The 22,696-nt window shown below is 47.5% G+C and overlaps 8 protein-coding genes across 8 annotated transcripts; 3 read left to right on the top strand and 5 right to left on the bottom strand.

Annotated features, from left to right (window-relative positions):
- Window positions 1–2,733: 2,733 nt before the first annotated feature.
- On the top strand, window positions 2,734–3,966 carry PGRI_094390 (carbon-nitrogen hydrolase family protein; the record flags this gene model as incomplete). Its single annotated transcript, XM_040797152.1, has 5 exons — window positions 2,734–2,778; window positions 2,868–2,956; window positions 3,034–3,434; window positions 3,500–3,821; window positions 3,879–3,966. The coding sequence occupies 5 exons, from the start codon at window positions 2,734–2,736 to the stop codon at window positions 3,964–3,966; spliced, it is 945 nt and encodes a 314-aa protein (XP_040649963.1).
- A 4,942-nt stretch (window positions 3,967–8,908) lies between these two features.
- Window positions 8,909–11,407, bottom strand: PGRI_094380 (dynamin-like GTPase vpsA; the record flags this gene model as incomplete). The annotated part of the gene is made up of 7 exons (XM_040797151.1): window positions 8,909–9,077; window positions 9,143–9,227; window positions 9,282–10,185; window positions 10,246–10,981; window positions 11,089–11,183; window positions 11,261–11,330; window positions 11,382–11,407. 7 exons carry the CDS (start codon window positions 11,405–11,407, stop codon window positions 8,909–8,911), a joined length of 2,085 nt encoding a protein of 694 aa, XP_040649962.1.
- A 469-nt stretch (window positions 11,408–11,876) lies between these two features.
- Window positions 11,877–13,874, bottom strand: PGRI_094370 (H(+)-transporting V1 sector ATPase subunit A; the record flags this gene model as incomplete). Its single annotated transcript, XM_040797150.1, has 4 exons — window positions 11,877–12,830; window positions 12,892–13,559; window positions 13,642–13,726; window positions 13,776–13,874. The coding sequence occupies 4 exons, from the start codon at window positions 13,872–13,874 to the stop codon at window positions 11,877–11,879; spliced, it is 1,806 nt and encodes a 601-aa protein (XP_040649961.1).
- A 620-nt stretch (window positions 13,875–14,494) lies between these two features.
- On the bottom strand, window positions 14,495–15,229 carry PGRI_094360 (uncharacterized protein; the record flags this gene model as incomplete). The annotated part of the gene is made up of 1 exon (XM_040797149.1): window positions 14,495–15,229. One exon carries the CDS (start codon window positions 15,227–15,229, stop codon window positions 14,495–14,497), a length of 735 nt encoding a protein of 244 aa, XP_040649960.1.
- Window positions 15,230–16,188: 959 nt separating this feature from the next.
- Window positions 16,189–17,755, top strand: PGRI_094350 (oxygenase MpaB family protein; the record flags this gene model as incomplete). Its single annotated transcript, XM_040797148.1, has 4 exons — window positions 16,189–16,548; window positions 16,608–16,636; window positions 16,701–17,427; window positions 17,489–17,755. 4 exons carry the CDS (start codon window positions 16,189–16,191, stop codon window positions 17,753–17,755), a joined length of 1,383 nt encoding a protein of 460 aa, XP_040649959.1.
- Window positions 17,756–17,973: 218 nt separating this feature from the next.
- Window positions 17,974–18,228, bottom strand: PGRI_094340 (uncharacterized protein; the record flags this gene model as incomplete). The annotated part of the gene is made up of 1 exon (XM_040797147.1): window positions 17,974–18,228. The coding sequence occupies one exon, from the start codon at window positions 18,226–18,228 to the stop codon at window positions 17,974–17,976; it is 255 nt and encodes an 84-aa protein (XP_040649958.1).
- A 1,325-nt stretch (window positions 18,229–19,553) lies between these two features.
- On the bottom strand, window positions 19,554–20,719 carry PGRI_094330 (HpcH/HpaI aldolase family protein; the record flags this gene model as incomplete). Its single annotated transcript, XM_040797146.1, has 6 exons — window positions 19,554–19,708; window positions 19,765–19,881; window positions 19,935–20,157; window positions 20,246–20,374; window positions 20,433–20,547; window positions 20,655–20,719. The coding sequence occupies 6 exons, from the start codon at window positions 20,717–20,719 to the stop codon at window positions 19,554–19,556; spliced, it is 804 nt and encodes a 267-aa protein (XP_040649957.1).
- A 572-nt stretch (window positions 20,720–21,291) lies between these two features.
- Window positions 21,292–22,696, top strand: PGRI_094320 (Auxin Efflux Carrier superfamily; the record flags this gene model as incomplete). The annotated part of the gene is made up of 3 exons (XM_040797145.1): window positions 21,292–21,523; window positions 21,590–22,557; window positions 22,610–22,696. 3 exons carry the CDS (start codon window positions 21,292–21,294, stop codon window positions 22,694–22,696), a joined length of 1,287 nt encoding a protein of 428 aa, XP_040649956.1.

Here is a 22,696-nt window from a genome sequence, read left to right as displayed (position 1 = left end):
GTCATTCTACAGCTCAAGTCTTTCTCGATGATACCCCCACGACGCATGGACTAGCTTGAGAACCTCGCGTGGAGGACATGGTAGAAACGCAAGGGGGACCATTATTCTACAGACATTGGCATGGATAACCAACAACAATTGGCTACAGATAATACCTCAAATGTGACCCCCTATATTTTTTAAAAAAATTTAACCTACTTGTTTAGCTATATTTCGTACCATAAATCTGATATTAAAACTCTCAACATTCACTCAGCCCCAGTGGATCCCGTGAATCCCCCTGGACTTGGATGTTCAAGACATACCTATGTAGGCGACAAGTTGCCCCCAGAGTGGAGCCTAAAAATGCTTGGTCTGGGAAACTACCTCTATCATCTGTAGAGTTATTTGGGCTAAATCCTCCTCCTTCCAGGCTCCGTCAAACTTATGAGCCTACTGTGCCTACAAATAAGATATAGTTGGGATAATCAAATGTTCGTTTTGGTCCCAAGATGGGCCCATTTAGGCATTGCGACCCCTAAGCAATTCATGAACCGGCACAAAAATTCTACTGCTTTCTAAAATTCATGAGTCCGTAGAGACTCGGTATATAAGATCATTCGCTACATCACCTAAGGATCCCCGGGAACTCGAGCCAAGCAGAAATTAGAACTAGAAAATCCTATTGAATCGGGCTAACGACAATCTCAAGTAATGTTCCATGCTAAGGTCTCTTCCACCCGTCATTCACTTCAAAGTTGTTCACCATCCAGTCTTACATTCCCCTTTCAACCTCCAGTCCGATCTGAATCTATTTCTTCCAAATACTACTACCCTCTGGCCATCAAAATGCAGTCCATCTAGTTCAAATTTGGCGTCCTCCTCGCTTTGTCCCAATTCTCCTCTGCCGCCCGTCTCCCGATCAAGAACACCAATCCCCTACCGAACAGCTATAACAGACATCATCAGGCGGAGATCGAGAGTGAACGCCGGTCCACTGCGGGAGGTGTTTGACGCGCGACTTTGGAAGAACTGTCAAGGGAATCAGAGGAGGTGGAAGTCCCCTCAGCTTTTCCTTCGAGGGGACTCCTTGGGAGACTCGGCAAGAAATGATCACGTTGATATCCGGGTCCTCTGAGGAGGAGCAGCCTTGGCTAGGAACAGAGAACCTTATCCCCAGGCCATTGGTAGAGTCACCCAGCCTCTTGATGGCATGACCGTGCAATTGTGTTTGGGACAAGACTTGTTCCGGTGTCGTGCTGATCAGGAGACATCCCGAGCGCCACGGGTCTGGCGGAGGGAGTTCGCGGGAGGTCGCCACGATTGTTGATTAGAGGAGCCGTTGTCGTCAGCGCTATCCGCTTAGAAGAATCCTTGTTGGAATATCCTATCCCTGCTGCTTACTAGTCTGATTTCAGACTGAGATCTGTGTTATTTACTACAGTGCTTGCTACATTTACAGGGCATAAATACATGTACCCTGCTGTTCCATAGGCTTTGCCTATTAAATATGTGCTTTTCTTCTAGATAAAACAACACGCGGGGTATAGTGGAAACAGTATTGGCTATTTCCCATCTGTATCTGTAGTACTTCCAATATCATCCCGACTGGGCGATGCGGTGTTAGCAGAGAAGGCCTAGAGAAATCATCAAGAACCAAGCCGCACTAACTGATGTTGCCTAGGGGAAGGGATCTCATCAGCGAATGTCCTGTTAGGCGTGCAATCGCCAGCGATAAGGGTGCGAAAGCGATGAATCTGTGTTCGAAGATACTGCCCCTGGCTGGATAGGGGAGTTCGGGTCCCCTGCTTAATTCTCAGTTGGTGGCCAGAACTACTGAAGTCCCCTGGTTCAATTTATGGAGGCTGTCGATGCAAGCTAGGGGTATTGGGAACTCGGTGCGCGCAAGCCGGACGGGGAGTGGGAGATATTCGTGCGACCGGGAGTCGGTTCGGTTCGGTTCACGGTAGGCTGATTTGCGTAGATTGGGACTAAGCTTAGTTGAAAATGAATGTCTGCGCCTCGCAGACTCGGTGGCATGCCCGTGTGTATGGATTATCTTGGTTGATCAAAGGGGTTGCGTCAGGCAGCAAACACTACGTACCTTCAGCGCCGTGAACGCCAGGTTTTAAGAAATCAGCGCAATGAAACACGTTTCGTGTACTGCCTCCGTAATTGTCTGCAACTTCAAATTGGCAAACTGGTGATTGTGCTACCTTATAAACAATGTTGATGGTCTCTGACTACTCGCTACGTAGCGTGTACCTGATGTGTAGTGTCTCCAAGTATTGACTGCTTGCTACTGTGCAATAGACTGGTGATTTTCCCAAGGCTGTTCGTTTTTGTGCAACTACGTTTCTCATCTTACAGCATTGCGAGCGTATAATGTTTGTTTTGGGTGCTATATATAAACTTATAGGGTACTGGATGACATCATGACGTCATGACATTATATATCTTCTGCATCCGTGGGTAGATGGAACGGCTAGTTTAGGAAATTTATGTCCTTTTCGCCCCAACATATTCTATATCTCGCAACCATTTACGGCTGACCATTCTTGTATTGAGTATGCTAATCCTTGTTGGACTGACGAGCTGATCATAGTGGGGTTGGGGTTGCATTGTTCATCGACCCCAATTTCTCCAACATCATGTTGGGGTAGCCAGTATATAACCATTGATAGTACTTAATTCTGGAATTTACTTCTTCTCTTCATTCTAAATAGGTTCTCATACCTGTAAAACTGACATACTATGGCTCCTACGCATCGTATTTCCGTTATTCAATGGCATATCAAGGTGGGTGCATCGCATTGGGCCGTGCCCAAGCTTCAACCCACTCCTCGCGTGTAGTCTCATGCCAATCGGATTGACTTACATTTTCTCAGGAGCTTGATATCCAGCACAACCATACGAAAGCATGCTACTACATCCGTCAGGCCGCTGCTCAAGGCGCTGAGCTAGCCGTCCTTCCAGAGTAAGAAACGTGACATCAGACCTGTCCAACACAATAGACCCCAGTCAGACGAACACTCGCTGATTCAAGACAACTAGATATCACATCAACGGAATGGTCCCCACAGACCCCCTCTGGGCAATTCAGGCCGGCGAAACGGCCCAGTACCTAGAAAACTACCAAAGACTGGCGAAGGAACTGCAAATTTGCATCGTACCGGGTACAATGATTGAAAAGTTTACAGCACCTGACCAGTCACCCCTGTTCTACAATACAGCCTACTTCATCTCGAATGATGGCACTATCCTTGGCTCCTACCGCAAAATGAACCTCTGGCATCCGGAACGGCCCTACCTCACCTCAGGGTCAGAGCGCCATGTGGCAATTGACACTCCAATCGGCCGTGTGGGGATGTTGATCTGCTGGGATTTAGCATTCCCCGAGCCATTCCGGGAATTGATCCTTGACGGGGCGCAGATTGTGATTGTGCCTACATACTGTATGTTGAACTCTTCCTAGCCTGTACTTGTATGTGTTATTGGATCTAACTGAAACTGCTATCAGGGACCCCCCACGATGCCTCGCTCGAGGCCCGCGCGTATAAACCGGATTGTGAAAGTCTGTTCGTCCAATCGACCATTATATCACGCTGCTTCGAGAACACGTGTGGGGTTGTCTTTGCGAACGCAGCCGGGCCATCGGAGGATTTCTTGGGCTTGTCGCAGATTACACTTCCTCTTGTGGGGCCGGTAGCTAAGATGGGGACCGAGGAGGGGTTCATCGTCGCCGATTTGGATACGGCGATTATTGACGCCGCGGAGAGGAATTACAAGGTGCGACAGGACATGAACAAGGAGGAATGGCATTATTCTTATAAACATGCCGGGTGATACTAGACATTAGTCAATTATACGGAATATTTCTTGCTTTTAACGTTACCAAGGACTCTACCCATGATGCTCATGCCTGAGACCTCGGGAACCCCAGGAGGCCGCATGAAGAGCGGATACGCTATTCCGAACATTGTCTAGCGTCAAAAGCTTATCTTCAGCTCTATATCCGTACATAAAAGCTTCATAGATCTCAGAACAAATTTACTTCACAACGTGTGTTGCTCATTTTGAAGTTTATAGGTATCTTTCTTCTGGCTTAGTGTGCTTGTGTTTGGGTGTTCGGTCTACAAAAATTGATCGATGGGCGCTGCACTATGGAAACACTACGAGTCTCGGTGCTCTATCTGATGATTCGGAGACTGAGCCCTTAGAAAGAAGGCAAACATGAGTCTAGAGTACAGGATATAAATACATCGGAAACAGAATAACATAGCATGGTCACATCTTTAGTGTGCTCTGAATAGCTTTAATTTATCCCCAATGCTGGTTTGCAAGCTACAGTTCTTCATGCCTTCTTTAATAACGCCCACTCGTTGATGGCTTCGCATGTGCCTGGTCAAGCCCGCATAAAGTCTGTTGAGGCAGGTGGGTGTGGGGGAGGCGGGATCTCACCTTTTATGGCAATAGACAATGGGGGAAGGAGCGAGGGGTCCTGTTGTCTCCCATTGTTCCTTCCCAGAACAGCACTGCTGTACCTTCCTAAACGGTAAATCTCCTACCTATAAATACCATACCCCCTCCTCCCATTTCTTTCTTTCTTCTTCAACTCCCCATCCTTCTCATCTACCACCTCATCAATCCCCCCTTTTCATTAGGGGTTCTATCAATCCCAAGTACATTCCATCATCAACTTGGGTCTCATTGATACCTAGTCCATCATTAAACCTCCCATTGTATCTTGCATCAAGGTTTATCTGCAATCGATCCTATCACCACCTTTGACTGCCAACAACGTGTCGTCGCGACATGCCACGTCACGTCAACCCCCACACACATGGTCCATCATGTCTACTATAGTAAGTCTGCCTACTACCTATGACCATTTGTCATCACATGTCACCATCCTTCAGTCACTAACATATATGCACTTATCTCATAGACCCTAAACCACATGTCCTTCACCAATATGGCTTTTCATCTTCCATCTCTGCTGCACACAGTGAGTATCTTCCCCTCCATCGCACCTTGACCATCCACTACCTCTCCAACATGATGCCAGGGCCTTGCCCTATCATCAACCTTGTCTTATCACGAGGTCCTTAACCTTCCATTACCCTGTCACACACTTGCCCTATCATCAGCATTCCATCACCACATCAACATCACTTATGTCATACCTCCAGCCCTTCATTTTACAAAGCTGACTATATCAGACATGTGACAAGGTTACTCATCTGTCCCATTTGGACAGGCCTTCCACTCAGACCTCAATGGCCATTCATCTGCATGTTGCTACTTGCAACGTAGCAACGTACCACCATAAACATCAATTCATATTGTGGTTTGCAGCAATTCAGGTAAGAACCCCAGCATCAGAACCCTCCCCTCCTCTCTGTTCCTTCTGCTCTGCAATGACGAGTGGAAGGTCTTACTCACTAGTCCGTTGGCTGACGTGGATGCACCTCGGTGCCTTCTGTCACAGGAATCCCATTTCTCACCGTCCCCCATGTTTGTCGACTTTCTCTGCATGTGACTGCCGCAACTTCTCCAGTCAAAGGCCATGCACGCATCCCACCCACTTGGCACAATGCCTATGTGCAACAAACCTGATTTACCTTCGGATTCAGCCTACCATACCATCTCATGACAACTCCCCGATACCAAGCCCCAAAACCCCCTTCCAAAAGCAAAAACAAGAAAGAAAAACAAAAAAGAAAACAACACCAATTACCATTCATCAACCTCAATTAGTAGTCTTGCCGTGACATTGGCAGGCTAGCACGGTGAATTTGACAGGAAAAAAAAAAAAAAAAAAAAAAACAAAAAAAAAAAAAAAAAAAAAAAAAAAACAAAAAAAGAAGAGAAAAGAGAGAACAGAAAGGAAAAAAGAAAAAGAAAAAGAAAGAAAAAAGAAAAAAGAAAGAAAAAAAAAAAAGAGAGAAAGAGATCTACAACCATATTCGACAAGCGTCCACTTCAATCATCTGCTTCAACCAATCCTTCGATCAAGCATCCATTTCAGTCATCTACTTCAGTCATCTACTTCGATTCGATCAATCCCCGATCAACCATCCATTTCAAACAAGCAACCACTTCAATTATCACTTCAATATACTATCCATATCAAGCAACTGTCACTTCAGTGAACTTCGATCAACCATTTCCAGTCTGACCGTGGCGGGCTTCGGCTTCAGGACAATCGGCAGACTGGTCGAACCACCCGATTCAATCAACCAACTCAACCAACCTCTCCCAGTCTAACCGTGGCGGGCTTCGGCTTCAGGGCAATCGGTAGACTGGTCAATCAACCACTTCAACCATCCACCTCAATCAAACAAACACTTCCGATCAACTCAAATCGATCAAATATCTCAATCAAAACTACTTCCAGTCTAACCGTGGCGGGCTTCGGCTTCAGGACAATCGGTAGACTGGACAGTCAAACACTTCAAACAACCATCCTCAGTCAACTCAATTCAATCAACCAATCCAAACCCAATTCCAGTCTGACCGTGGCGGGCCTTACGGCTTCAGGACAATCGGCAGGCTGGTCGAGCAACCCAATTCAACCGACGAAATTCGATCAACCATTTCCAGTCTAACCGTGGCGGGCCTTACGGCTTCAGGACAATCGGCAGACTGCACGAACAACCGCTTCAATTATCCCCTTTGAACGATCCGATCCAGCTAACCCAACCGTTTCAATCATCCACCCTAACCAATCTCTCCTAGTCTGACCGTGGCGGGCCTTTGGCTTCAGGACAATCGGCAGACTAGTCGACGAAACAATCTATCAACCGACAAACCCAACCGACGAGCTCAACCATCCACTCCCAGTCTGACCGTGGCGGGCCTTTTGGCTTCAGGACAATCGGCAGACTGGCGGATCAACAAGTTTAACCATCCATCTCAATCAACTACTTCCAGTCTGACCGTGGCGGGCTTCAGCTTCAGGACAATCGGCAGACTGGTCAACCACCCGCCTCGAACAACCATCAACATAAATCCCAACATAGTCATCTGGGGGGGAAGAGGGACATGTTAAATCGGAATGGGGGAAAGGGAACGCACGGGGGAGGGGCAAGAAGAAATGAATTTGCATGCATGAAACAGGAAGCATGGAGGAGAATGGTTGGTAATTACACCTTGCAACCGACTCTGAGTTTTGAAAGCTCAGCTCAGATTTCGCTTTCATGGGCATGCATCATCAACTTCCATGTGTCGACATTTGCTTAGGGAGTTGGGTTTCTTTTGTATCTACTGGAAGTTACTCCCGGTTTATGTATTTAGAAATCACTTCTGCCACTTAAAACCCGCAGAAGTCCAAAATGGATGACATGTCATACGCCATATTGATTACATAGTACCAAGTCCAATTACAGCTATCAATATCCCAGTCCATCCTGTCAGATGGTGGAAACACACTAGAAAAACTCCCCTTGAATCATGTGTAATGCCGTTGGCTCCTTTCGTGTGTGGTATAGATATAACAGGCTGGGCCAGATTACGTTTGGAGCATTCTGATAAATATATTATTCTGAGCCATGTCGGACATGACGGTGTACCTGCTTCAATAAATTAGATCGGAACCCTCGAAAGACTTTTTTTTACTTACACCCAACACCGGCAGCCTGAGCCTCCCCCAGACATCTCATATTGATCACGGCGAAGATGTTATATGACACGTGCAAAGAATAATACAGTGACCCCTGCAGCAACTGGGAAATCCCAATACCTGACGGCCGACGTAGTTTGGATGTATCCATGTTTGGTCCAATCAAGAATCCCCGTTGGATTATCAAACTCAGCCCTCATGTTGATGCGAGTCGACGACACCCCATCAGGATGGAGCAAGTAGATCGACCAATGGTTATCGCTGGTGTTAGGGCTGGGCCAAGGGTATGTACCACCACAGTGACCACACGGGTGTGCGTGACTGGCGTGGTGTCCGCCTGGAGGACTTGCGGAGATAGTGGATGCGATGGCATTTTTATGATAAGAGAGTTCAGTTTGATAGACGATTACGGATTCCTCGTATCTATAGTAGACTTAAAGGGGGAAAATGAGGCATGTGTTTTAGACAAAAGTCCCTCTGTATAAGGGCACTAGCGTTAAATCTCCAAGAACATTGCAATAGCCAACCAATTGAGGGGCTATGCTGTAAGACAAAAGTTAAGAGTAACAAACGTATAGTAATCTATCTACAATAAGAGATTTTAACAGGTAGGAAATGCTGAGAGCCATCGAATCATACCTAGAAGGATAAGTCGGGGGAGCCCTAGAGGTGATGAACATGAACTGATCTTATGTCATCAAAAGCGGTGGCCTTGGAATACCCGTATGCATCCAGAAAGGTACCGTGTCAGGGTTTCACATACAAAAGGTACAATCATTTAGTTCATCTTCAAATTAGTCCATTTAGTGTAGACATCCGATATACAAATAAATTGAAAAGTCAAAATCTGAATTCTAAGCTAAGTCATAAAGCAGAGAAATTAATTGATACAATCATCCGGGCGTCCAGGGCATGAAAGGTCCGCGAACACAGACAACAGACCAAGTAATGAGAAAAAGAAACGGTATAGAGCTCTCAAATTGGGGGATAAGAACGAAAAAACCACATGGAAGAAGCAAAGAACTCCCCCCTCGTATCAAAACTAAAGACCAAGGACACGAATCCGAAATCCGAACCCCCGAACCCAGACCACCGAGATCAATATCTAAACCAACGGAACAAGTCGCTAACCAAGGGTAGGAACGGCAAAGCAAGAACGGAGTATAGTCAAGATATTCGGAGTGCAAAAATCACAGAGAGATGCGAGGAGTCCAACTGCGCCGACGCGATAGCTCAATCATACAGCGGTCAATGGGGATGAGTTTTCCTTGGATAAATCGTCTGTCGACCAAGTCCACTATTTCGTCACTGAACTTGGCTAACAATTTCGCTGGCGCGACCCAAGCTCTCGACCATCTGCTGGCATTCCTTTCGTCGGCGGGTCGTGTAATCGCTCTCCTTGAGGAGTTCATCGAGCTCGTTGGTGCGGTACATGTTCTCCAGGAGTTCGCGTTGCATCTCATCCTTGGTGAATCTAGGGAAATGATATGTTAGTATACTCAAGCATCGGGGTGGGGATTTTGCATGGATGGTGCATACTGGACCAGGGTGTACATCACCGCCTTGGGGACCATGTCGATCATTGTGCGCTTGACAATGTTGAAGTAGGAGGTAATCAGGAGTTCTGCGTGAATGTTAGCGAATTTGCACAATGATTTCCATGAGCTGGTTCACTTACTGATAACCTCAACTTCAGTGGATTCACGCTCAGACAAGCTAGCTGAGGCCTTAAGAGTTGGGGGAGGAGCCTCCATGAGGGCCATCTTCTTCTTGTTCTTGGAAGCCCAGAAACTGCCAAAGAATCCACTGTTGTTGGTGGCCTCGCCGGTAGTGTCAAGCGAGGGGCTTTGGGCACGGGCTGGGAGAAGAGGCTTGCCGGTCTTGGGGTCGACCTGTGTAGGCTTGGCTGCTGCCTGACGCTCGTTGACGAGAGTCATGGCGCGGTGTCCGTTCAGGAAATCGGGGTGGCCGGTGTTCACGTAGGTGGATTCCATGTTGATCAAGTCCTTGACCAGCTTGTTGGTGGGCTCAAGGCACTTCTTGAAGAAGGAAATGACGACGGCGTGGAACTTCTCCTTCAGCATGGGGTAGCGGCGGAACAGCTGCTTGGTCAAGAGCTGGCTCAGGATGCGCACCAACTCGTCGTAAACCAGCGAGATACATTTCAAGCTAGGCTCTTCCAGGCGCCTGATCTGTTGCTTGACGATCAATTCGAAGGCGGTGGTGCCAACAAATAGTGCGGGTGAGGAACCGGACGAGTTGTAAAGGATGGTCCGGATGTCGATGTCTTTCACGACGTCGAAGGGATCGACAGCCTTGATACCGTTGGAGTAGAGTTCGTGGAACACAAAGGAAATACGAGCACCACCAGACAGCTCGATGCTGGACAACTCTTGGTTATTTCCCTCCAGGACTGTACGGTACTCGTTGCTGAATTCAGTGATGATGTTCAGGATGATGTTGGCGCTATTGCCGAGCATAGAGTCACCTAGTTGCCCTAGCTCTGCGGTGTATTTCTGGAGAGAGGCGGAAATGCGGGCCTTAATATCGGGCAGGGTTTGCTTGATGTGCATCATAAGGATCTAAAAAGGGGAAGTCTGTTAGTTCAAAGGTCTCCGAGACGATTGGGGGCTAACTCGTACCAAGTTCAATTTCCGTGCCAGATACGGCGTACCGCAGTAGGAGGCCTTATTACGGTATGCCTTGTGGTTCTCGAAGAAGTTCTTCTCGTTCTCTAGGGCGTAAGCAATGAGTTTCTTGTTCTCAATGTCACGCTGACCACGGTTGACCACCGGCACATAACCCAGGCGCAAGGGAATAATTCGTCCAGCGAGAATATCCACCACATCAGTTCCTTCGTCCATCAGATCGACCTTACTCAACACACCAATGGTGCGCTGACCCTCAGGGTCCACCTCACGCGCCAGCTTTAGACCATCGGAGTTCGCAAGATCTTGGTTGGCCGAAGTGACTGCTAGGATGATTGCGTTGGGCTTGCTGATATACTTGAGAACCATATCACGGATCTGTCTCTCAATATCCTTCGGTTGATCTCCGACGGGCACCTTGGTCAAACCGGGCAGATCGACGAGGGTCAAAGTCAAGACGTTGGGGGAGTAGATACGCAGGTTGATCGGGGAGGGCGAGATGCCGGCATTCTTTCCGACCTTGGTTTCTGTTTCGCGCACGATCTCATCCCGGATCTTGTTGAAATCGTAGAACTTCTCCCCGGGGAGGTGCAGGAATTCACCATACTCGTTCACGTTGGACTCGCTGTCCGTTGTCTCCAACTTGGTCTCACCATTTGTCGTGGTGGTTTTGTTGATCAGTTGCAGGATAAGAGGTCTCCGAGTCACGATTCCTGAGCCACGAGGCAAGCTGCAAGACAAAAACTTAGTTAGCAATTATTGTTGACATCGTGTCGCATGCCCCGCCACGGGAGATGTGGACGGGGGCTGCGCAAGCTTAGAAAACAACCAACATACAAATCGCGGCCAACGATATTCTCTAGCACTGAACTCTTTCCACTGGACTGTGATCCGACAACGGCAATTTGGGGCAAATCGATCGGGTTTTGGACCTAAAGCGAGCGATGTTAGCACACGTGGTACCCCTGGAATCACAATTGATCTGTGTGCTCTGAGTAGATATACATACACCGACTGTGGAAAAGACATCTTGAAGCTTGTTGACCAGTGAAATCAAACTGGGGTCATTGACATTTATGCTGCACGGAGATTAGCCAGACCGCATCGGAAAGGGACAGGGGTTTGCGCACGAGTGACCGGTCGTGGGGCTTGCCATGGCTGGCGATGTGAGATATGAGAAACTGCTTCTAGGCAAGGAATTAAAAGACAAGAAAAACGAGACACAACAGAGAAGTTGAAATGAAGCACAACCGTAGGGAGGTGTACGATGTTAAGTGGATTGTTTGGTCTCGGAAGGCGGTGATGTAGTGGCGTCCAGAGCGGTCTCCAGAGCTGCCTACGTAGGCTCCAGGCAAAAATAGGCACAAGAATATAATTGTACTATAGGTTAGATATTTTAAAGAAACGAAGTATTCCTACCAGTCAAATAACATAACTATAATCTTTGGTCATGTGTCCAAAGTCTTGTGCTGCCTGACACGTACGGGCCACATGTACAATCAGGAAGTTATACAGTCAAGGATAAATGAAAATGAAAAAAAAATCAAGTTGGACACAATAACTACAGGGGAATGTGCTCAAACAAACTTCTAAAGGAAAATACATGCTAAGCTAAGATGTCACTTTCACTCGTCCGAAACAGAGGCGAATCGCTCAGTCATAGACTGGAGAATCTTCTCATACTTGGCCGAGATCTCTGCCTCGTCGTGCGGAACCTCGAACTTCATGCCACGCAGAGCACTCTGAAGATCGGCAGTGGCCTCACGAACCTTGTTCCAGTTCTGACCCTGAGCAATGGCCTTTTGGGCCTCGTTGTGGTAGCCCATAAACGCCTTCATCATGTACTCAGTCTTCCACAAGGGGCAGAACTGATCGTAGTCACTGTATCCGTTCTGCTGGAGGAAATCATCCTTGAGCAAGCTGGCCACGTCCAGGGTGATCTTATCCGAATCACCCAGTGCCGCCTTACCGACAAGCTGGACGACCTGGTCCAGTTCCTCGGACTTGGCCAAGAGTTCACGAATCTGGTCGCGGAGACGAGGGAACTCGGGGTGATCCTTCTCATAATATTTATCCAAAACTGCGTTGTACTTGCTGTAGGAGATGGAGGTGTTGACGGAGGGGAAGTGCTTGCGCTGCGCCAGCTTCTTATCGAGACCCCAGAACACCTGGACAATACCTAGGGTACTGCTAGTGACAGGATCGGAGAAATCACCACCGGGGGGACTGACAGCACCGACGATGCTGACACTACCCACACGCTCGGGGCTACCCAAAGCACTGCTCTTGCCAGCACGCTCGTAGAAAGACGCCAGCTTGGCTCCCAGGTATGCGGGGAAACCCTGATCAGCAGGCATCTCACCCAGACGACCAGAGATCTCACGCAGAGCCTCAGCCCAACGGGAACTGGAGTCTGCCATCATAGCCACGTCCTTGCCCTGGTCACGGAAGTATTCGGCGATAGTAATACCGGTATAAATGGAGGCCTCACGGGCGGCGACGGGCATGTTGGATGTGTTGGCGATCAGGCAGGTACGCTTCATGATAGGCTCCTTGCGGCCGTCGACGGTAATAGAGAGCTGGGAAAGAACGGCAGTTAGTAAAATGGTATAGTAGTAAGTTTGGGAAAGCATGTAGTACCTCGGGGAAATCCATCAAGACTTCAGCCATCTCGTTACCACGCTCACCGCAGCCAACGTAAACGATGATATCACTGTTTGAGAACTTGGACACACTCTGTGAAATGACAGTCTTTCCACATCCGAAGGCACCAGGAATGCAGACAGTACCACCCTGAACACTGGGGAAGAGAGCATCCAACACTCTCTGGCCGACGATGAAGGGCGCATCGGCAGACAGTCTGTCGCTGACCGGACGAGGAACACGGACGGGCCAGGTCTGCATCATACCGAACTCGGACTTCTTGCCATCGAACTCCACCTCGAGCAGCTTCTCGTCAACGGTGTAGCTTCCAGCAGGAGCAATCCGAGTAATGGTACCCCGTGCACGAGGAGGCAGCAGGATCTTGTGGTCGTTCACCAGGCTGTTCTCGAACACGGAACCCCAGATATCACCACCAGTGATGTGATCACCGACCTTGAAGGTAGTAGGCTTGTATTCCCACTTCCGCTCACGGTCCAAAGCATTCACCGAAATACCACGGGGGATGTAGATACTCTTCGATTGGTCGGCGATGGCTTTGAGGGGTCGCTGAATACCGTCGTAGATCGTCTCCATCAGACCAGGGCCCAGCTCGACTGAAAGAGGCTTTCCTGTCCTTGTCACCGGGTCTCCGACAGCCAAACCAGCTGTTGTTCAACAGTAACCTCGGTCAGCATAGCTCTTTGGGGGTATGAAATCATACAGCTTTGGGGGGCAGCGGAGCTCTACCTGTTTCCTCGTAAACCTGAATCGTGGCCTTATCTTTCTCAATTCGAATAACCTCACCAACAAGCAGGTCATGACCGACACGACACTATGGGGTCAGTATCTGGGGTTCTCCACGATCTCGAAGGGCTGCCTACCAACTCGTACATAGCACAACCGATCATGTTCTCGGCCACGACGACAGGGCCGGAGACCGAAAAGATCGCGCCATGGTTCTCAGAATCGTCTGAAGTCATAATGGAAGAAGCCTGTGTGGAATGGGGAGACACAGATTGGGTGGAGGTAGTTGAGGAGGGCGAGTCTGGAAGCGGTGGCAGCTCGGCGGGCGGTGATGGCTGTGTCAACGTATGCTTTGTGGTTATCAGATCCAACAACGATGCCCGCGCTCTCAATCGAGGTCTTCCCAAGCCTAGCATTCGCTTTGAATTGCAAACAGGTGTTTGAACTGGATTTCGATTTTAAGCCCCCGTGGAGTCCCCCTGATCTCTTCGTCCAATCCTCGGCCTCTTCCCCGCGGAATCGCGGTCATGCAAGCCGATCTTTCAGCTTGGCTTGTAATACCTGTGGCTTTTTTTTCCCCTATCACACACATTACGGTGTAGTGTTCTACGGTCTTACAAAAAATCTTTCTATTTGGTTCTCTCCCCACTAAATCAATGCACACCTGGTTCATCTTACAAGTTCGATGAGCTCCACGGCATCTACTCTATAATGACCTTGGAACAGCTGTGAAAATCAATCCACTAATGCTTGCATTGCAGGAAATTATTCAAGCCACGCAACTGACGATCTAGAATAATCATGCTATCTAGTACAGAATGCTTTCAATGATGTCATATCTCGGTCGCAAAACTGGTCAATAGCTGTCTTCAAGTTCCTCGATGGCCCCATACACCATTTGGAGGAGATTTCGAAACTCAATCGCGAGATGTTCAGCATGCCCATTGATCAGTGACCAGGGTGAAGCAGAAGGGAAAAAGGCCCGTAGCTTGATATTACAACCCCCCTGGGTATCCATGAATTCATTCATGATATAGAAGAACTTACTCCCACTGTCAAGTTTTGCGACCAAGCACTCTACCATTTCATAGGCCTCATCTCGCTCCTTTGCCATCCACTTGGGAATCTCTCCGCTATCCGTGAGATCAACAAATCGAACCTTGGCCATATGCTCCCCGATGAGCTCCACCCCGCAGTCTGGCCCACTTCTAGCGGGGGCTTTTGGCGAATACATGACCACATAGTTCTCGGGGTGCGTTGGAAATACGAAATTTCTTGCCATCTCGTCGAGGGGCTGGGAGAGCTGCCAACGGCTGCAGATTGTACTCATTTCTGTCGCCGAGACCCCAGTTACTTTCATGAATGTTCTGCATTCTCTGAATTCTCCCCGAGAGGCTCGAATCAGCAATTCAAAATAGTTGTTTCCTTCCTCGATTTGGTCTTTTAGAAGATCCAGCATCGGTGCTTGAAACAATAAGGACCGCAGGTTGTCGAGAGCGCGATAGCAAGCTTGAAGTTCCAAGCTATCGATATCAGCGCCGGATCTAGATATCCCATTCAGCTTGAACTTGATGGTTGGCCTTGGCTCCATTGCTATTGGTCTGTCCAAGGGGTTTGGAAATTGCGCAGAAAGCATTGTCTACGAGCGAAAGTCGCAGTCTTTATAACTAGTGCCTAGACAGCTACCAAGTCATTGAATTGAGGAATGAAACCTCAAAGGACCAAAGGATGTAGAATGAGAACAAAGAAAGTCAGTATACAAAGCCATTAGCAGGATTCTAAAACACGTTGGATTCAAAGACAGTCTCACGTTGATTTCCTCTTGGCGTTCCTTCTGGGCTTTGCCGCTTGACTGCACTAATCTAGTCATCTGAACACCCTAGGTAATTTCCTCAGTAACCTCTGTATTTATCCATTTGAATTGGTCCAGACTCGGGATCTTATTCTTACCAAATGCGAGATCCTCTCAATATACTCTAGCTCATCTTCCAGGAGGCAATCGATAGTCTGTCCTATGTCACTCTCGGGACAGATGATACTATCACGCTGAAACCCTCCTTTGCGAGATTCAAAACATAGAGACTAGTGACCACTTTCTAGCTATCGGCCTGGCAGCACATAAAGGTATATATTGAAAGTGAGTTACACCGAGTCGATAAACTCATAACATAAGTCAAACTTCCATCCCAAATGTCTACAGTTACAGTCTTGAGCCTAGGCAGCCTGAGCCCGGATTAGAATATAATATCCCGAGTCTCAGCCTCATAAAAGTGGCTAAAATAATAACCTGATCCGTTATGTAGAGTCTTGGTATGATGTGAAAAGTTGAAAGCATGGCATATCCCCAATAATATCTTAAAAAGTCCAAGAGCCATGTGAACATAACATTTGACATGTAAGTGGCTGAAGCCCTGGAGTTCACATGTCATTGCCCTAACCCCTCTCCTCTTAACCGTGGACCACGGCAACACTCTTGGATGATTCGGATATATAGAAATGCTTTTATTCATCTTAATATAATATTCACACTTGTGTTCTAAGTTCACCATAATGTCTTTCAAGAGTGCTAAGAGTGGAAATAGTACCGAATGTCACTACTGGGGTTACTCCTTTCATTGGACTGACCTCCACACCTCTGCTGCTGACTTCAAGCCGTTGATACACAGCTACGATTCCCTAGCCGACGAATGTGTGGATCGCTTGAACAGAATTCCTTCCACAGACGATGGCGCCGATAAACGGCCTTTCAAGAAGGATCTTTATGGCTTACTGAGGGACCATGCGGAGAAGGATCCAAAGCTTAACGAACTCTGGACTGAAATCAATACAGTTCCGGAGTGGGTTGACTGGGATCAAATCCAACGGGCCCAGGATGTTTTTTTCCGATATGGCCTTCCGATTCTCAATGTTGTGAGTTGAACACATGAAGTACGTTTACTAGGTTGGGATAAGGGCTGACCTCCCAATAGCTCAACTTTGAAAGCTTACTTGGTGGAATGTAAGAGCATATTTCCCCTTCCTGACAATAGTGCCAAACAAGAACTAACCATTTCTTTATCCAGGGGTGCAATACGAGTTGTCGAAACCCTTTCGCGAACCGGTGGTTTCGGAGCTAAAGTGGTACGCCGACGATTACTCGAGACGCTTCAGCATATCCTTCAGGTTAACAACTCAGTGGAAGGCATGAAGCCAGGTGGGGACGGCCACATCTCATGTGTTCGTGTCCGACTGCTTCATTCCTCTGTTCGCAAGAGGATCCTAAGTTTGGTAGACCAGAACCCAGAATACTACGACGTCAATAAATACGGAACGCCAGTTAATGACCTAGATTGCATCGGCACTATCAACACATTCTGCAGCTCAGTGGTATGGCTTGGTCTTCCGCGACAGGGCATCTACCTCAGCCAGCAAGAGACCGAGGACTATATCGCACTATGGAGGCTAGTTGCATATTATATGGGCACACCTACTGACCCGTTGAAGAACACAGCGAAGGCTCGTGCTATGATGGAATCCCTTCTAGTTTCTGAGATCGATCCCACTGAGACAGGAAAGGTCCTGGCGAAGAATATCATTATTGGCCTGGAGAATACAGCGCCGGCATTTGCATCCAAGGAATTCATGGAAGCAATGAGTCGACTACTCAATGGAGATCAACTCTCCGACGAGCTTGATATTCCTCGACCTAATCTATACTATCGGATGTTGATCTGGGGATATTGTTTCTGGGTTATGGGTTTTTCATACATCGTACCAAAGATATATTTCCTTGACAGGATGATGATTTCAGTATGTGAAACTATCCACAAGTTTTCATATCTTCATATTTTCTAACGAAAATCTTCACCAGCTCCGCCGAAAGCGTTTTTACAGTCTTATCCTCGATAAGAAGACAGGACTTGGGGAAGAGTCGCTGTTTGAGTTTAAATATGTGCCTACTCTTACTCGCACTACTCGTTTGGGCCAGCGAAGAAGTACTAAATTCGAGAAACGCGGCATTGAAAGTCTGGCGCAATTAGGTCTTCTGGCAGCTTTTACCGCAGTAGCCACTTTAAGTATGGGCTTTGTCTTTGCGGCGAGGATGGTTCCTTCGCAGCTCTTCATGGTTGAAGCTTGATTTAGGTACTTCATGTGTATATCTTAGCCTGATGGAGAATATCAATCACAGGTCACCTATTTCAGGTTGGAAATCAAAATTGAACAAAACCCATTCTCTAAGTCGATTAGCATACCTCTTGTAGACAGGAATCTGGCGACTGACTAAATATGACGACCGGAGATATTCCTCAAGATGATACCCGACATCATGGTATGAAATAGATAATCAAACATTTGTCAATCCTCACTTTCCGCTTCATCAGAGCTTGACTCAATGTAATCATCAACATCCTCGTAGTACTCCAGATCCACATGCTCAAACCACCACTCGATGATACCAAATACACCCAGCCATGCGTTTTCGGCGTCCAAACCAAACAAGTTGTTTGGGGTGGCTAAGTACCATCTAGATTTGGAAATAGAATCCTCAGCATCGAAGCACCATTCTGAGTCGGTGACTCCAGTGTGGAAGGTAAAGTCAACAGTATCCATGTTGACCGGAATGACCTTTGTACCCAAATTGGGTAGCAGACACAGTTCTCTGAGCAACGACTGCCGTGGCAGCAAGCGACAACTCATCAGTGCACTCCACGTGGGAAATTAGGCCGATGTCCACTGGGCTCACTGTCTGTGGCAGTAATACTTGTGTTGGGATATCAACCCTGCTGTTTGCCATGCTGTCTGCTAGTTTGCTAATTTGTTTGCTAGATTTACAGTGCAGAGGCTTTGGTGGTATAGGAAGCTATCTGGCTTTCACAATTGCTTATTGAACTTGGCATTGAAGGTTTCTTAATGAAGCCTATTCCCATTTATGCTGATAACAACAGAGCAATTGCTCTTGCATCGATTACGGATTTTACGCAATTATGAAGCACATTGCTGTTCACTTTCATCGACTGTGCAATGAAGTGGCCGTCGGCAATGTCCAGTTTGTCAAGGACCCAACACAGAAATCGAACAGATGGATCGAAGAGACAGAAAGGAAATCCAAAGGATGCGACGATGGTCACCCCAACATTAAAGCTTGTTTATCAAGAGACCAATGCAGCTCATTAGATCATTCAATGAAAGCCAAAAAAAAACAAGCAAAAATGACAGACACACGGAGGTGCCAAGACTAGTATGATAAGAGTGGGATTCGAACCCACGCCTCTTGCGAGACCAGGAAACTATTGCTAGTTGTGGAGTTAAGGTATACCTTAACCTGGCGCCTTAGACCAACTCGGCCATCTTACCAACAAGTGATAGAATGAAGAAGAGTATGTGTAGATGAAACAAACACGTACCACATTTGTGGCTAATTCACCTGGGCATATTAGCACTTGTCGACAAAAAAGGACTAGCGCATCAACCGCATTAGGCAATATTTCCCATTGATCACAATATAGGTCAGTTAAGTAGTAGTAGTGAAGGGGAAACATATGGAAACATGTTATAACACTTATTTAAAAAATAACTCTCAAGCGGAAATTATCCAGGCTATGTAGGATGTAAATGGATGTTGTATTTTCCATGCTCCATAGGAAGACATAGGTGCCAAGACAGCGCCATATCACGGGATCGGGATTACTAGATCAGCTCATCTAGGGAGGTATTGCAGCCTCACTTTTTGTTGTCATATCGAGGAAAACGAAACTATCTAGTCAGTGAAACGAGGTACTTGCAAAGTGAAGGTGGCGAAGAAGCCAACGTTTGATACGAGGGTTGAATGAGATAGAATGAAGGAGAGCAAGTGAACGACAGCGCAGTGTCATAATATAGTTTAAATTCATTGCGTTACTACTGTGTACACATCGTTAATATAATATCGAGAGGTTTCAATAACCATCCCGCTTTCCTTGGACCTTTGAACTTCCCTTGGCCTTCTCCAATTCATTGAGCATCCCGTCACCGAAGACAGCAACATCAGTAGTGATGGAAACCATATCGAAGCCCTGCTGTGCGCGGCGAAGAGCATCATCGCCATTGGAGCCTAGGAATCCAAGTTAGAAAATGGTAAGCAAGACCAGCAAATAACACAACACATACAGAAGATAGCAGCCTTCTTTCCTGCAGATTTGGCAGCATTCAGAACACGTTGAATAGCAGCCTCGTGTTCTTCGCCACCGCGGGTGACACGCATCTGCTTAGCAAGATCAAAGGGTCCTAAGAAGAAATATTAGCTAGTTGCCTAAATCCACCGAAATATCCAATCTCACCAATAAACAGCACATCAAGTCCATCGACCTTCGCAATTTCCTCTACATTCTCAACACCAGGACGCGACTCAATTTGCACAATGACCATTACTTCGTCGTGCGTCTTTTCATCGTACTCGGCGGGCTTCAAACCGGGGAATGAATGGGGAGTAAACATGGGCCCGTATCCACGGACTCCGACAGGCGGGTACTTGCAGTAGCTAACGACCTTGGCAGCGTCCTCCTATTGGTAGATAGGTAGAGGTTAGCATCTAGTATAGTGCTGAAGAAATCAAGAAACACGCAAACGCAACAATCTCGGTTATACATACTGCAGAGTGACACATAGGAGTCATAATTCCGTGGGCGCCGGCATCAAGAGCACGCTTGATCATCCACTCTTCGGGCCAGGGCACACGGATAATAGGACTAGCGCCCTCGAGGCCAACGGCATTAGTGAGCTGGGTGTATTATTAACAATTGGATTTTCCAGCTCGATTCACTAGTTGAAGGACGAACCTCGTAATAGTGGGTGTCGGTAATCAATCCATGTTCTGCGTCAACTAGGACCCAGCTGAATCCACCTTCTGTAAACTCGGGACTGCGACGGAGGATAGTCTTTGCGACGGGGGCACTGGGAAGGCTGTAGTAGGAGGCCTATTAGTCTGGTTTCCTTCCTGGATAGAGCTTTGAGGAATCAAGATAGAGCTGCCCCTCTCCAAATGCGGGGAGTAAACATACGTCAACCAGAAGCCGTATGCCACTGGTGTGGTTTCCAGGGCTGAGCGGAGTGTGATGGAAGACATTATTTAAGATATATAAGAAGTCGTGTAACAGGTGAAGAACAGAAGGTGTTTCCATCTTCTTTATGTTGTTTACTCAAGAGGGGACATCTCGGCCTTCCTCCGACCGATTACCCGAGGCCCCCCACATCATTTGAATGGCCAATTTGTCTTAGAGGAGTGTCATTGTTGTCGTATTTGTTTCAATTCTAGTGTTTCTGGCATGTAGACTGTGAAGCACTGAGCTACTATGGAAATTTACTCTATAACGCGAAGTTGGGACTAGATGCAGCCAATTAGGCCTGGTATCCCCTGCTTTATAGCACCCCACGGGGAATTCCCCGTTTACTCGGTGGTGGACTCCACCGAAGGCCGAATATTCGCTTGTCTCTGTGAAAATGATATAGATATAACAATAACCGTTGTTTAACGGGCTCTATACTTGACGATATTGGGCAACTCTTGTAGTATCGCGAAGAACGTAGAAATTGTAGTTTTCACTATGTCACTATGACGCTATGGTCATTGAAATCAAAAACATTTCTTCTTGAGACTGAGAACTTATGGAACTGAAAGTGTCAGCCATTTGAAGCAAAATGCCCAACGAAGGTTTAGTGGTACCCTTCCTGGGTGCGCTACAAGCCTGTGTTTCCGTCCTATTGACAATGTGCTATGGTTTTGCTGCTCGTCGGCTCCAGTTGATTCACGAGACGACAATCAATGACATGTTGGGATTAGGCGTGAAACTCCTCCTACCAGCCCTATTAATCGTGCATTTGGGCGAGGAGCTTCGCCTCGAGACGGCGACGAACTATATTCCAGTCATAAGTATATCATGGCGACCCTTGATGCACCCAGCATAGCTGACTTATCGCGTCTATCTGTCGTTACTAGTCTGGTCGATCTTCTACACATCAGCGTCGATTGGCCTTGTGCATTTCTTATCGCGTCTTCTCAGCCTGCCTCAATGGGTAACACCGGCTTGCACGTTCAACAACACCACATCTCTACCCTTGTTACTACTCCACTCCCTCCAGAGCGTAGGAAGTCTGAAATTGATCCTACGAAATGGCGAAACCGCCTCATCAGCAGTCGACCGTGCTCAGAGTTACTTCCTTGTCTGCGGCGTGATCAGCAAGACTATCGCGTATATCGTTGGACCGAAGATGTTATATGATCGCGGAGATAACCTCAGTAGCCCAGAGGAGCGAGATCGCACCGCAAGCATTCTAGCAGAGGACGAACAACTCACCGAAGAAACTTCACTACTCCCGCAACGCGCTCAGCAAGCCCGAACATCAGCCGGGAACCTAATCCGGCGACCGATGCACTGGCTCGGCTCATTATTCCCCCGCCGAGTCAAGCAGGAACTCCTCGCGCCCTTCGAATCCCCATTCGCCGACGTGGCAATAATCTGCACGATTCTCGGTACGGTGCTGGGACTAGTCCCTTCGTTGCACCGAGCATTTTTCTTTGACGAGGAAGATGGTGGGGTATTTAATGCGTGGTTGACTGCAAGCATCCGCAACATTGGCGAGCTGTTTACGACGCTGCAAATCTTCATGGTTGGCTGTAAGCTTGGAATCACTTTCGAGCGAATGGTCGCAGAAGGGAATTCGGCCCGGATTCCAGTCAAGGCTATCACGACTATCTTTATCGTTCGTTTGGTGGCCTGGCCGGCGTTGAGTGTTTCACTCATCTATGGCCTAGCTAAGAGAACTCATCTGCTTGGTGACGATCCGATGCTCTGGTTTAGTATGATGCTGATGCCTGCTGGTCCACCAGCACTGGTGATTTCTGGGTTAGCAGAACTGGCACAGGCGTCTGAGATGGAAAAGATGGTTATTGCAAAAACGTTGACGGTATGTAGCCATGGCTTTTACGGGAAAATAACAGTTCGCTGACTATATCCAGATCATGTATGCGTTGTCGCCCTTTGTATGTTTTAGCATTACGGGGGCGCTTAAAGCTTCCGAAGCAGTATTGAAAGATAAACGATGA

The sequence above is a fragment of the Penicillium griseofulvum genome (genome assembly GCF_001561935.1).
Source record: "Penicillium griseofulvum strain PG3 chromosome Unknown contig_15, whole genome shotgun sequence".
In the NCBI taxonomy this organism is placed as follows: domain Eukaryota; kingdom Fungi; phylum Ascomycota; class Eurotiomycetes; order Eurotiales; family Aspergillaceae; genus Penicillium; species Penicillium griseofulvum.
Note: the sequence above shows the minus strand (reverse complement) of the source record. Positions and strands in the feature narration are given on the sequence as shown.